Source organism: Halichoerus grypus, chromosome 10, assembly GCF_964656455.1.
Source record: "Halichoerus grypus chromosome 10, mHalGry1.hap1.1, whole genome shotgun sequence".
Lineage (NCBI taxonomy): Eukaryota > Metazoa > Chordata > Mammalia > Carnivora > Phocidae > Halichoerus > Halichoerus grypus.
Genome location: NC_135721.1, coordinates 47,716,220 through 47,730,337, shown reverse-complemented (window position 1 = coordinate 47,730,337; position 14,118 = coordinate 47,716,220). Strand labels below are relative to the sequence as shown.

The 14,118-nt window shown below is 46.6% G+C and overlaps 2 protein-coding genes and 1 non-coding gene across 5 annotated transcripts in view; 1 reads left to right on the top strand and 2 right to left on the bottom strand.

Annotated features, from left to right (window-relative positions):
• M1AP (meiosis 1 associated protein) overlaps positions 1–1,586 on the bottom strand; it is a 72,212-nt gene extending 70,626 nt beyond the window's left edge. The window contains exon 1 of the mRNA XM_078056382.1: positions 1,524–1,586. The gene's annotated coding sequence lies outside the window, so the exon portion shown is untranslated. The remainder of the gene's footprint in view (positions 1–1,523) is intronic.
• A 595-nt stretch (positions 1,587–2,181) lies between these two features.
• Positions 2,182–2,288, bottom strand: LOC118540315 (U6 spliceosomal RNA). The gene has a single exon (XR_004919572.1). It is a non-coding gene; the product is annotated as a U6 spliceosomal RNA (small nuclear RNA).
• A 1,725-nt stretch (positions 2,289–4,013) lies between these two features.
• The window catches only part of SEMA4F (ssemaphorin 4F), a 31,399-nt gene continuing 21,294 nt past the window's right edge, over positions 4,014–14,118 (top strand). Inside the window, exons 1-5 of one of the 3 annotated variants that reach the window (XM_036099417.2) lie at positions 4,014–4,286; positions 6,725–6,876; positions 7,537–7,596; positions 7,828–7,926; positions 12,578–12,671. In XM_036099417.2, the coding sequence (XP_035955310.1) occupies positions 4,142–4,286; positions 6,725–6,876; positions 7,537–7,596; positions 7,828–7,926; positions 12,578–12,671 (550 nt within the window). In that variant the 5' untranslated portion in view covers positions 4,014–4,141. The remainder of the gene's footprint in view (positions 4,287–6,724; positions 6,877–7,536; positions 7,597–7,827; positions 7,927–12,577; positions 12,672–14,118) is intronic. The other 2 variants (XM_036099418.2, XM_036099424.2) reach the window with 2 other exon arrangements.

Below are 14,118 nucleotides of genomic sequence, written 5' to 3'. Positions count from 1 at the left end.
ATCCAAACTTAGAAAGGAGTATGACAATTAGCTAAGGCACAGAAAAGATGCCTGCTTGATCATAAGTTATACCATGAGAAGAAGACAAGCACAAGTGCTGTTCAAACTATTCTTGGTAAGTTTTTTTTACAAAGAAATAGAACATTCTGATATCCAATGTTTTCAATTACAGTTTGCTGAATAGATACTAGTTTTACTATTTTTTATTTCCCACTTATAGCTGATAGTAAGACAGATTTTAATATTTTGACAATTTTGAAAGGTCCTGGAACAAATATAACTTTTCCCCATTGAGTAAGATCACTTTCAACGGTTTTAGCTTGCACAAGTCATTTTTAGATCCCATACTTGTATGCAATTCCAAGACTGTACTTCAAATGAGGTAAGAGGCAGCTCTCTTCCCTCTACTCTCTAACATGATCAATGCATGCATCTGATGCATCTGGGCATAGGACTAAGCAGGATCTGACTATTTTTGATCCTGTACTCTCCATTTTTGCCCAAACACTCACTGGTGTCTCTCTGCAAACTGGTCAAACCTGGAACTGGACCTTGAACCACCAAAAGCCATCAAGTTATTCCTTTACTACAAACCCTTCAGTGGCTTCCAATTACATTTGGAACAAAATCCTTATCCTGGCTCCGAAGTTCTGCACGTATCCTTCCCAAGTCTCCATCCTCATGCCATACCATCCCCTGCCCAGCCCCCTCCCACCCTACCCCACCCCTAAGGCACCTTTCAGGTCCACAAACTCGTGGGCCTCTCATTGTGGCTCCTGAAGCTGCTGGAAGTTCTTCTCTATCATTACCCTCCTTAACCCCTACTCATCCTTTAGGTCTCTGACTTTAGGTCTTTATAGGTTAGGGCCCCTTTACGTGCCCTCACAAAAGTGCCTATACTATGCCTTTATAGCCCTTATGACACTGTGTCTGATAAATGATTCAATGGTTCTCCCTCCCGCAGGGCCGCATTAAAAATTTCTTGGATCTTAAGCACTTTTCCCTTCGTGAGGCACTTCCTCATTAAAAAAAATAAATAAAAATTAACTAATAGATTTTCGTGGGCCCTAAAACTTTTTCTCTGATAAAAAAAATCAAAACATGTTCTTTGACCCTAAAGGGTCACTGTTTTCTTGACTTTACAAGAGGTTCAAACATTGTCGTGGCCCCCACAAAGCGTCGAGGGGTCTAGGCACGGCATCTACCGTGCCTGGCGGATTGGCAGGCCAGCCCTCAGGCCTGGGAGCGCCGCCCAGTTGAGGTGGCGTCGCGGTCCTCAGACACGTGCGCGGAGGGGCGGCTCGGGACCGCGGGGGGTTAGAACCAGTGGGCGTACTGCCCCGGCCTGGACCACCAAAACCTGCCTGAAGGCGGCCGGAGCTCGGCCCAAGCCCACCTGCGAGGCGCTCTCCGCCGCGCTCTCGGGGCGGTCCTCCCGCTGAGGCCCTCAGCCCTCCTTCTGCCCAGAGGCAGGGAAAAGTAAGGGTGTTCCCTCTTCCTTGGGAAGGCAAATCCCCCATTACCTGGCCCTCCGGGATATCGGAGTGTGCGCGCGCCGCGGAAGGCGCCCCCGTCAGGCGGACGGCGGCTGCGCGGCGCTGCTCACTGCGCGCGCAGCCTCAGGGGCCGCCTCAGGCTCTAGCTCAGCACCGCGGTCTCCAAGTCCTTGGGCGCCAGGGAAATGGCCCTACTTTAGCCCTGAGATAGAGTTTTGGATCTCTGTTGAGGATGTTATGCTAAACTTGACACTTCCTCGTTAGCTAACTCCCAACCCCAATTAAATATTCCAGTAACGCCCCCCCCCGACATTCCAGTGCCACCCCCATTGTGTCCTTAGCTTTAACCTTTCTCTTCCACATCGTTGATTCACTTATTCAGTCGGTCACTCTTTTATTCAATAAATACTTGTTGAGGGCACACTATGTGCCAGGCACTGTGCTAAGATTGGGGTTCGGTGGACACACACTGGTCCCTGCCCTCATGGAGTTTAGTCTACTTTCAAGAAGCTCTTTCAAGTCTTCAAACCTCTACATTCCAAGAGGGTCTGCCCCTCTCTACTCATGCTCATTTTCATTTGCTTGCTGTTGATTCCTACAGTCCCTTTGACAAAATCCAGTGGAGATAGGAGTGTCCTGGTGGCTTGCTGTATCAATCTCAAATGTCTATTTTCCCTTCTAGACTAAGCAATTTGAATTCAGGAGCCGTGTTTTGTGTGTCTTTGTGCAGGGACCGTACTAATTTTCTCTGTATCGTTACTATTTTAGTATATGTGCTGCCCAAGGGAGTACTAGAAACCGTATTTTAATCATCTTCTTATGTCTGGTACTTTAAAAATGCCTAGCATATAATAGGTCCTCAATAATATTGAATGAATAAACCAGAATGTGCACTTTAGAGAGATTACCCTGATGGCAATATGAAAAGGGAGAGCTTGGAGGCAGGTTTTGTTGCTGTCGTTTTAAATGAAACTATTGTATCGTCTAGGTGAGCAATAATAAAGTCCTGAACTATGACGATAATGGAAAGAAAAGGACAAGTTTAAGTTATTTATGAGGCAGTATTAACAGGACATGATGACTGCTTACATGTGGATGTGGTAGCCAGCCTCCAGGATGGACTCCTGCAATCCTTGTATTCCACTCTTGTGTAGTCCCTACCCACAGTGCATGAGGGTTGGCCTGTGGGACCGAAAGAATATGGCAGAAGTTACTATATTTTACTTCTGAGGCTAGATTATAAAAGACATTGTGACTTTCACCTTGCTTTTTTGGATCATTCGCTCTGAAGAAGTAACACTATATTCTGAGGACATTCCAACAACCCCATGGAGAGGTCCATATGGAAAGGAATTGACACTTACTGCCAACAGCCACTATCAACTTGCCAGGCATGGAACTAAGCCACCCTGGAAGTGGATCCTCCAGCCCTAGTCAAACATTCAGATGACTGCAGCCCCATCCAGTATCAGGACTATAAGCTCGCTTTTTTTTTTTTTTAAGATTTTATTTATTTGTCAGCGAGAGAGAGAGAGTGAGAGAGCACTCAGGCAGGGAGAGTGGCAGGCAGAGGGAGAAGCAGGCTCCCTGCTGAGCAAGGAGCCTGATGCGGGACTGGATCCCAGGACCCTGGGATCATGACCTGAGCTGAAGGCAGGTGCTTAACCAACTGAGCCACCCAGGCGTCCCAGGACTATAAGCTCTTGAGAGACTGGGAGCTCGACAACACAGCTAAGCTATTGCTGAATTCCTGACACAGGGAAACTGTGAGAGATAATAAATGTTTATTGTTTTAAACCACTAAATTTTGATGTTAATTTGTTACATTTGTTATGTAGCCTAGATAACCAAAGAGTGGGGGATGAAAGAGGAGAAAGCAAAGACTACCTGCAAGGTTATAAATTGGAGTACTAAGTGCTTGAAAGAGGAGCCTGGAGGGGTTGGGATGGGGGAGATAGCGCATTATTTTCAGGCTCTGTGTTTGTTATGTCTGTAGGATTTCCAAGTGGATATATCCATAGGTAGTCTTTGCCCCTCGCCCTCAAAGGCCTACTCATCCTTGAACACTCAGTTCAGATGTCACTTCTGTGAAACCTTCCTGATTTGCTCAAGCAAAACCTAAATCTTCTGAGCATTTATTTCACATTATTATATAGCAAACATAAATCATTTTGCATTGCAATTATCTGTTTGCAGTTATTTGTTAAATGCTTGCTAAAATAATACTTTTGAGAAATTTGGTGTGTGTACCCATTATACACATATTTTTCCTATTATTTCAGATAACGGGCATTTGAGCTTTTGGAGCCGACTGAGCAAACCCGACACGGGAAGACCTGGAGCCACACCTCCAGCCTGATTCCGAAGTAGAACTCCCACCTTTACCTAGGTCTAACTCCTCCTGTACCTGGGTTGGGCATCTCCGCTCCTTAGCTCCGCCCCCACCCAACTTCGATTGGCTGGAAGAGGAAATCGGCTCGACCATTAGTCCTTTCTTGAAGGGGCGGAGCCAGGTTGCGTTCTCGTCTGGCCGACGCAGGCCGAACCGGACCGAGGAGACCCGAGTGGGGCCGAGGCCCGCGGTCCCGCGGCTCTGAGCGCAGGTGGCAGGGCGCGCCCCACCCAGCGGCCAGGCGGAGCTAAAGATGCTGACTTCTGCCACGCTGCCCCTCCTGGGCTTCCAGCCGCCTCCGGCCTTGCCCTTCCCGCTGCTGCTGCTGGCGGTGCTGAGCGGCCCGGTATCCGGCCGCGTCCCCCGCTCGGTGCCCAGGACCTCGCTTCCTATCTCCGGTAAGGCGTGGGCGCCCTCGCCTTCAGCCCTTCGCACGGCGCCCAGGCCCCTCCTGCAGGTGCCCGCACCCACCTACCCTCCCTAGGGACCCGGGCAGGCGCTCTGGGGCCCCTCGGCGCAGCGCATCGCGTCCCGCGCCGCCCACGCCCCGTCAGGACCAGGGCGGGACCCCCACGCGGTGCTGCTCCACCGCATCGTTCTCCCGCCTCGCGCTTCGGCTCCCAAGACACGGCCAGGCGGCCCCCGCGGCCCCTTACTCGCACAACCGCGGGAGGGTTAAGCCCCTCACCGTGCAGACGCGGACACTGAGGCCCAGGGAGGGGATGGGGGTTTCCTGAGGTCGTCCATTTCGGAGTTCTCTCTCCCTTATTGTCTTCCCAAACATACACCTGTGTCCCTCACGCCAGCTTGACACCCGTTCTTCTTCCAAACTCATTGGCCTTTCATTCTCCTCCAGCCACCCATCCTTCTCCAGCTCAGCATTTCCATCTGCCCACTTCTCAAATTCATTCCCTTATCATCATTTATATCTCCCTGCAAGCTTTTTGCCCTTCTGGTAGCCCTCCTCTCCCTAACTCACTTCCCAGGCCTCTCCCAGCTCAGATACAACTCCCATTCTCTGATCCCTCTTAACTCCTCAGCATTGCCTGTTCTCTCTACACGTTCCCTACATTGAGTGTTGAGAAACCGTTGACTGAGTTGATTTAAAATTCTGTTTAAATGATTTCTAAAATCTTCAGAAGGAAAAAAAAAAAAAAAAGGGAGGAAGGAGATTTGGTCCTTTCAAAAGATGTGGAAGAAGCCAGGAGATGCCACAAGGTTAAAAATGGTCATTGGAGTGATTCACACTTCAGTGCTGTCTCCTGAGGTGGGCATGAGCATGGCCACTGACCTTGTTTTCTTCTCAGTGTACAATGAGTGTTAGCACCTTGTACAGAGAGAACCAGTGAAGCTGAGAGGACAACCTGTTGGCAAAACCTCACAAGTGGGTAATAGTAATATAGAGTCTAAATTTCAGACTAGTGACATATAGGGTTGCTACGAATCCAGAAGACAAAGTTGTGGTCAGAGACTGGGGTTTGTTTGTGTTGGGGCAATAGCCACAAAATAGAATTGAGGTTGCCTGCCTGGGTTGATAACCAGAAATTCAGAGAAGTCTAGATAGCAAGGTGAAACAGAGCGGGGGATGAAGGGAGGTTGGGTATTCCAGGGCTTATAATGAACATGAGAGAATAGGCAGGTACAGCATAGACATGAGTTTGTGGGAGGATGGGGTGGGTGGGGCCCCATACATCAGCACAACTGGGAATGAATGGCTTGGAGCCATTCTGCCTGTCTTGAGGGTGGCTGAGCAGATGAAGCAGGTAGACCAGAGCTGTGTTGGTGCAGGGATAGGGGCCCCAGAGTGAGCTAAGAACGTAAATTCATGCTAACTTATTTGTCATAATATTTATTTTTTTTAAAGATTTTATTTATTAGAGAGAGAGAGAGAAACAGCATGAAAGGGGAGAGGGTCAGAGGGAGAAGCAGGCTCCCCGATGAGCTGAGAGCCCGATGTGGGACTCGATCCCAGGACTCTGGGATCATGAACTGAGCCAAAGGCAGTCGCTTAACCAACTGAGCCACCCAGGCGCCCTGTCATAATCTTTAAATAGAGTTTTGAATGATGGTATGAAGTTTAGGTTTGGCCCATATGGAGCACATGCCTAAGAAAGAAAGAAAGGAGCCATTTTGAAACATGTAGTACATGTCAGTTGCTTCCACATATGTTATCTCATTTAATTCTGTCAACAAGCCTGGTTGTTGGTGTTTACAGATGAGGAAAGTGATGCTCAGGGCAAGTAACTTACTCAAGATCATAGAGCTGGTAAGTGAAAGAGCCACATTTTAACTCGGGCTGATCCGTTTCCAAAGCACATACTCTTGCCAACTCTTTGGGTGGAAATGGGGTGGGGTTGGGGAGGACAAGAGCGGTGGGAGAGACAGGGGATAGTCTCCTAAAGTGTTGGTGAAGAGAGTGAATTGTTCCCCTTCTAAGTAAGAAGTTACTAATAAGTAGTGATTAAAAAAAAAGAAATTTAGAGAGGAAACTACTTGTACCTTCTATACATAATTTTCAAATTATGTATCACATTGCTATGAATAAAAATTACAGACTTAATATTTATGCTGTTATTTTAATAAAATGTTCTATTTTTATAGAAGAAGCATACTTGACTGCATTGTGTGCTAAATATTCTGGCCTCATCAGTTCTCTCTCTTTGGCGAGGTTAGATGGTTGGCCTGTCAAAGCTCTGTTTTTCACCCTCATGGCTGCTAAATAAATAGTAGTTGGAAGAAAACAGAAATTGAGCCCTTGGGCTTTGCCCTTGTGGACCCAACCCTTATGAAGCAATGGCTGATATCACTCTCTCCTCTCACCCTCTCTTCCTGCCAGAGGCTGACTCCTATCTCACGCGGTTCACTGCCCTGCAGACATACAATTACTCTGTCCTCCTTGTGGATCCTGCTTCCCATACACTTTATGTTGGCGCCCGGGACACCATCTTCGCTTTATCCCTGCCCTTCTCAGGGGAGAGACCCCGCAGGGTGAGAGATGGAAGTGGGGAGGACTCCAGAGCATGTGATTAGATACATAGTTTTATGGGATTGGTGGTGGGGGGGGTGTTCATAATAACCAAATATGTAACAGGGTGGGGGTGGGAGGGGGAGTGTTGGTGAAAACAAACATAGAAAAAATATTCATTATCTTTGCTAAGGGTGATGGGGTGGTGGTCATGGTGACTGGGGAGGCTATGAGGGATGTTCATGATAGGGAGGAGGCCACAGTGACCAGGTTTCAGGTCACAGTGGGCAGAGGAATCATTAGAATAACATTTCTTTAGGGCAGTAGCTTTTAAACTTTTTTGACCACCCCTTAGTAAGAAATATTTGATACATTTTGACCTAGGACAGGAAGTGTGTATTGGAAGAACCCTTTCTTGAAACAGTATCTACTCTCCTATGTGTGATACATTCTGATATATCCTATTTCATTAAAAATAAAAGCAATTGATTTCATTACTCATTAATGGGTGGAGACATCCAGTTTGAAAAAGAATGCTCTGATTGGTGGTGGTGGTGGTTGGGGTGGGGGTGGGGGGCTCTGCAGCTCTCAAATTAATGAAGGTCGTGGAACTGTTTTAACTACCCTGACTTGGGAGGAATTTGGGGACGATCTGGGAGAAACAATTATTCCTCCTTTCTCAGATTGACTGGATGGTACCTGAGGCCCACAGACAGAACTGTAGGAAGAAAGGCAAGAAGGAGGTAGGTGTGAATCTTGTCCCTATCCTGAGTGTCAGTTGAGACTTAGTTCCAGCCCTGACTCTGTGTCTGTCCCCTGCAGTCTCCCATCCTAGTGGGCCCAGGCAGGGACTCTAACACCATGTCATTACCTATCATCTCTGATCCCAGAGCTGCGTCTAACTGTCCTGACACTACCCTACCTTTCCTTGTACCTGCTGCTTCTGATTCTCTCTAACCATCTCTGACCCCCAGGACGAATGTCACAATTTTGTCCAGATTCTCGCCATTGCCAATGCCTCTCACCTCCTCACTTGTGGCACCTTCGCTTTTGATCCGAAGTGCGGGGTTATTGTGAGTGATGGGTGGGAGGATGGGAAGGGTCTTCTGTGAGTGACCATGATGGGGGGCATGCTTAAGGCCACACTTGTGCATGATACACATTGGGGATGAGGGATGTCCTCACAGGGTGGAGCCTTTGTCTGCCACAGAAGGGGGGGTAGGAAAGGGAGGGGGAGGGAGGTTGTGTGTAGAAGGTGAGGTACACAGAGTGTAAAGAGAGAAGAGGGACGGTGAAGGGAGTTAGAGACGCTAGCTAGACCTGGGAGAGGATAAATCCAGGAAAGACTTTAGAGGCCAGTAATTCCTGTTTCCTTTGCTCTGTGTATGCTTTGTCTAGGCAGCCTAGGTCCATTTCTTAATCAGCACAATCCATGCCTGCTTCTTCCCACAGCATGTGACTGTCTCTCACCCCCTTCTCCCACCTCCACCGCCAACTTCATTCTGTGTGAGCTGTGACCCTCTGCTCTCACGGCTTCTGAGGTCACTGCCCACTAATATAGTACTTGGATCTTGCCTTCAAAGTGGGCACTCTGTCAGTCACCTTTTCTTCCAGGTCTTGTTCATTGCTGCTGGAGCCCTGGGCATCTCCACCCTCACACTCAGGCAGGCTTGGGACATGTATACTCCTGATCATCTCTAGGCCAGTCATGGCTTCTGGAGTTAATGGGACTGGTGGCATCTCAGGAAGGTCTTAATGTTTTTGAACTCTCAGCTTTTCCCATCAGTTATCCAATAGTCAGTCACTGGTCCTCTGCCAGCACACACTTGTGACAAGAATCTAGGATGAGTCAGAAGCCTCCCATGTTCTTTGTATTCAGTGGCTTCCTTTTCTGCTCCAAGGAGCAATAGGAGGAGTGCAATGACTCCCTTTCCTGGCCCTGATTCTTAACCACAGATTTTGACTTGACCCTTCTGCAAACTGGAGTACTGCTTGCCACCCGGATCTCATCAGTGTGTATGTCCAAAGCCCTCCTTGTTGAAGATGATGCTCATATCTCTGGCTTTGAATGCTATAATTGTATATGCTTTGTTGTCCTAGTCAGTCCCTCTGGGCTGTCCCTGAGATTAGTTGGTTTTTTGTTGAGTCTTTTTCATAATGTGGATGAAAGACTTTCCATCAGGGTGTGGATAGCTTCCTTTTCTTGGGAAGGTTTCAGGGTGGTATTGAAAATCTCTATAACCCATCAGGTGATGTTGAAGGTTTGGTTTCCTTACAGTTCTCACAAAGCTCGGAAAGTAGTGGTAGAACTACCATTGCCATATAGGTCTTTTTCCAGTCTGCACACACTTGGGGAACCCATGGGTATGAATACCGGTGCCATGGCTTATAGACAACATGATCACTTCAAGTTAGTCTCCTAGACCCTTCTATTCTTCCTTGGCTCTGTGAGGGGACCCTAATGGTTGTTATATTCTACAGACACAAAATGTTCTGTGCATCCTGTCAGGATTGGACTCCTATCAATTCCTGAGAAAAATCAGCAACCAGAGTGAAGCGAGGGGTCTGCCTTTTTACTCCCGTGACTTTTAGCTCCTTCTCTGAACTCTCCTATCTAGCAGGTGTACGAAATGAAGAACCATCCTTTGGTCAAGGCTTGTTTGTAGGAGAATATAGGGCACACCCCCCTGCCCCCAAAATCAGCTGTGTTAACTCTTCAGGCCATATACTAAGATTGCCCTCTAGACTTCTTCAGTGCTCTCAAGCCTTTGCTGTTTGATCCTGCTACCTAGCAACTCCTGTCTGTTTAAGCAAATTCTTGCCTTATCCTTAGTGCTGAACCTCTCATGTCCCAGACTGATGACTTGGAGACCATGTATAACTATTACGTGAGAGCTTTGACTAGCTGATGCAGACACAGCAACTCACTCAGAGTTGATTGCTCAGAGAAACAAAGGTTCCTACAAAAGGCAGTTCAAGCACTGGACCCACCAGCTCTGACAATGTGCAGTGCTGCCATTCAGTGATAGCTCATTGGACGTTGGAGGAAAATATTTTAGTTTGCTTTGTTGAGGGAGTCTTAGCAGTTAACAGAGAAAAATGCTAGACTTAACAATAACAATGACAAGACTTCCCATTCAGTTGAAGATGTACTCTGTCCCAGGTGTGGGTACTAGGGACTTTACATTCGAGATTGAGTTTAGTTCTTAGCTCCCCACTGTGATATTTAGGTATTATTTATATCCATTTTACAAGCAAGGGAATGGAAGTTCCAGAAAGTTAGGTACCATGTCCAATATTATGTAGTTGGCAGAGGCAGAGCAAAGATTTAAATCCAGCTGTGTCTGGTTCTGCCCCACAACCCTGATCTTCTAGTCCAGCCTGCAGCCCAGAAGACCTTATCTGGTTTCAGTGTCTTGTGAGATTTGTCCTGTTTCATGTGACAGGGACCATCTTTCTTTTTTTCCCCCCTAACCACCTGGGGAAGGTCCTTTGTCTATCTTGTACTCTTCTTGGCCAAAGCCAAAGGATGGATTCCAACCCTACAGCTCAGTGAGAGCCTTCCTGCCTAGCTCTCTGTCTTTCAGCTGGAGGGACTTGCCTTCACCACAACTGATGATACAATGAGGAATCTCAACGTTCAGACAGAGACTGTAGTGGAGTAGTCTTACCCCCTTCAGACCCTAATTAAATGTCATTTCGACAAAACAGTAATCATAACCTATCTAGTTAATAGGAGCCTCACTTGCTCAAAAATTATAAACCTACATAATACAGTGATGCCATTTGGGGAAACTGGATGAAGACTCGTTTTGCATACTGAGTTTTAAGGGGTTGATAGGCCATCTCTGTGAGGAAGTCCAGCAGCCAAGTCCAAACACAGACCAGAGATTGGAAGGCATCAGACTTTCAGAGAATTTGGGGAATAATTTGCATAGGAAGTCTAACTGGAAATGTAAGAATGAGTGTGGTCATTGAAGTATATATGACAAGGACTAAGGATAGATCCTTACACAGTTAGGGGCTAGAAAGGAAAATAGAAGCAACCAAAGGAGATAGAGAAGCAATAATTAGGTAGGGGGAGGATGGTAGACTTTCAAGAGAATCAAGACAGAATATTTGAAGGAGGGAGTGAATAAAAAATATCAGATGCCCCATAAAGATTAGGAGGTTGAACACTGAGAAAAGGAGTCCTTGATGAAACGTTGAGGGAGTAGTCTTAGGCACAGGGATGGGAAAGCATGATTTGTTTTCTGGGAATAACAAGCATCCAGGTCTGGTTGGAAGAAAGTGTTCATTTTGAGCAGTATTAGAAAGGAAATAATTTGGGCTAACAGGTTTGTATTCTAGGCAATAGTGAGCCATTTTGTCACTCCCTTGCTCAAAAATTTATCAAGGCAGTGACTGATATTGTAGGAATATTAATCTGCAGAGCAAATTGGGGGCGAGGTTAGGCAGTGTGGAGAGGAGGAGGTTACTGCTGTAGTTCAGGTGAGAGGTAGGAAGAGCCACCACAACATGTATTAACCTTTGTTCAAAGTTTCCAGACATCTTGGTCATCTCTCACTGAACTGTCATCCATCTCTTTTTTCAGGCTAGGCTGCTCCCACTTCCACATAGGTGAGATGCTTGTGCCCCTGTAGGGTCCCTCATTCCAGAAGACTCTCTTAACCCAGTGTTCCCTTTTTGGGGACCTCAGATCACATCTTAACAGGCCTTGTTCAAGGCTCTCTTGGTGAAACAAAACCTTATTTCCTGACTATAGTTAATAGATGAGTGGTCAGAATGGACCCATAGTATACTTATACTCAGGGGATATATATCTATGTGGCTACTGCAACCACCATCAGTGTAATTAGGCTCCAGCAACACCATATGCCCCCCCTAGGGAACTAGAGGTATTGTGTCTGGCTCTTCATACCATAACTTTGATTCCTAACCAGCCACAGTTAATTTCCCTGCCAGTCTCCGGTTGAAGTCATCCCCGGTTTCCATTTTTAGATGTTATTTTGACGGCTGTCTTAGTGCTGGATGCTCAGGTAAGGTAACTTCTGGCTGGCCCTGGTGGACTCCTACATCTCTCGCCTCCTGTCCAGGTCAGTCCTGCTGTGGTCCCTGAATGAAGAAGGCAGTTACTTGCCAAATCCTCAAATTCTGACCTGAGTTTCAGATCTTTGCTAACTTTGCAGATTCTCTACCCCCTTTCTATGTATCCTTGACTCTGGTCCTGTCCTTCGTCCTTGGAGTAAGAGTAGGGGGAGGACGGCCCCTCTTTCTAAGCCCGTGAGCTTCAGATGATCTTATATCAGCCTGCACTCTTTTTTACCCTTCCTCAGGACGCCTCCTCTCTTCCCTTCGTCCTCCTTGTCCTGTCATATAGTCCCCAGCCAGTTGCAAACCCTAGCATTTCAGAGGAAAGATCTGCCTCTCGGCCTCTTAGTGTCTTCTAGGGCCATCCGCAGGTTTCCTTCAGCAGGGCATGTGGGTGTTGATACTAGGGGAATGGAGGAAAGAGGAATAAACTGATGAAAAGGGGGATGGCAGAGATGGGAAATGCCGGAATAGGTGGGGGAATCAGGAACAGCAGACTGGGAGTTATGGGGATGGTAGCGGATGAATGGGAGATGAATGGAAATTGGGCGTTTCCTTCATCTGACCATCTTTGTAATTCTCACCAGGAGCCTCTTCATGACCCTAAACCAATTGCCCCCTTCTGGTCTGTAGGATGTGTCCAGTTTCCAGCAGGTTGAAAGACTTGAGAATGGCCGGGGGAAATGTCCTTTTGAGCCAGCTCAGCGGTCAGCAGCTGTAATGGCTGGTGAGTGGGGAGAGCCCAGAACCTGTGGCTCCTTGCTGTAATTGCCTCCTTCCCCACCCCTGCTGTTGGAATTTTTGTGTCCTTTCTTTCCTTTCCTTGCAATGCCTATTATTCCCATGTCTCTTTCTAGCCCTTCCTGTTCTTCCCACAGTGCCTGTGTCCTCCTGCTTTTCCCCAGATTCTTCCCCGGGGTTTTCTCTAGAGTATGCGTCCTCTGCACCTCTAGCGTGAGTGTTTACTCTGTTAACCTCATTTTCTTTTCTCATGATGTTCCCTCCCACCCCGCCCCCGTTTATAGGAGGAATCTACTACAGAGCATATTGTAACACATTTGGAAAAAGTATGGAGAAGAACATAAGAAATCTTGTAGAATAGTGCTGTCCAAAGGCACTTTGTGGGACAATAGAAATGTTCTATGTCTCTGCTGTCTAAAATGATAGCCACTACTTACACGTGGCTCTTGAGCCCTTGGACCACATGACTAGTTTGACTGGCGGAAGGAGTTTGAGTGTCTAGTGTCTACCATCTTTGCACAGTTCTAGAATATCAGAAAACCACTGCCAATATTGTGGGATATTTCTTTCTAGCTTTTTAAGTAAATGTGTTGTGGGCACTTGCATCTGCACTCATACATATAAATTTTGCTGGCCGGTCCTTTGTTGCTCAGAGGAATCAGTAATCAGTAATGACTGTTAAATAAATTCCTGCTCTTACTTCCTTTGACCAAGCTGTATATAGTTCAAGTATGCAATGGTTCAATCACAGTTGATGCCCAAATCTTTTTTGGAGAATGACTGCATAATCCTTCAGCAGCCACAAAGTGAATTATTTGTGTGGCACGGAGCCTGTCTTTTAGGTCCACCCTTCAAATTCAGAGAGTCCAGCCATTTTCTCACAATAGTATAAAACGAGCAGGTTAATAGAAATTTTATGAGGGTGTGTATATTGTAAAACTTTTAAATGTCATGCCACATGGATTTAATTTTGAATTTTGTCATGTAACTTTTTATCATAGGCATTTCTATACAATTTAAAAATTTTAAAAAAGATTGTATTAGAGAGAGAGAGCAGGAGCAGAGGGAGGGGTAGAGGGAGAGAGAGAGAGAGAAGCACACTCCCCTTGCTGAACAGGGAGCCCGATACGGGGCTCGATCCCAGGACCGCGGGATCATGACCTGAGCCGAAGGCAGATGCTTAACTGACTGAGCCACCCAGGCACCCCCAATTTAGAATTTTTTTGTGAAGAAAATTTTTAATAATATGATGCTACCCATCCTGTGAGCATACCATAATTTAATTAAGCAGTCTCAAGTTATTTATATAAGTTTATTTGATTTCCAGGTTTATTTAATTTACCTCAAAGTTTTTGCTAGTACCCGTAACACTGTAATGAACACTTTTGTGTGTACGTTTTTATCCTCGTTTTAGATTGTCTCAAGATTCCTGG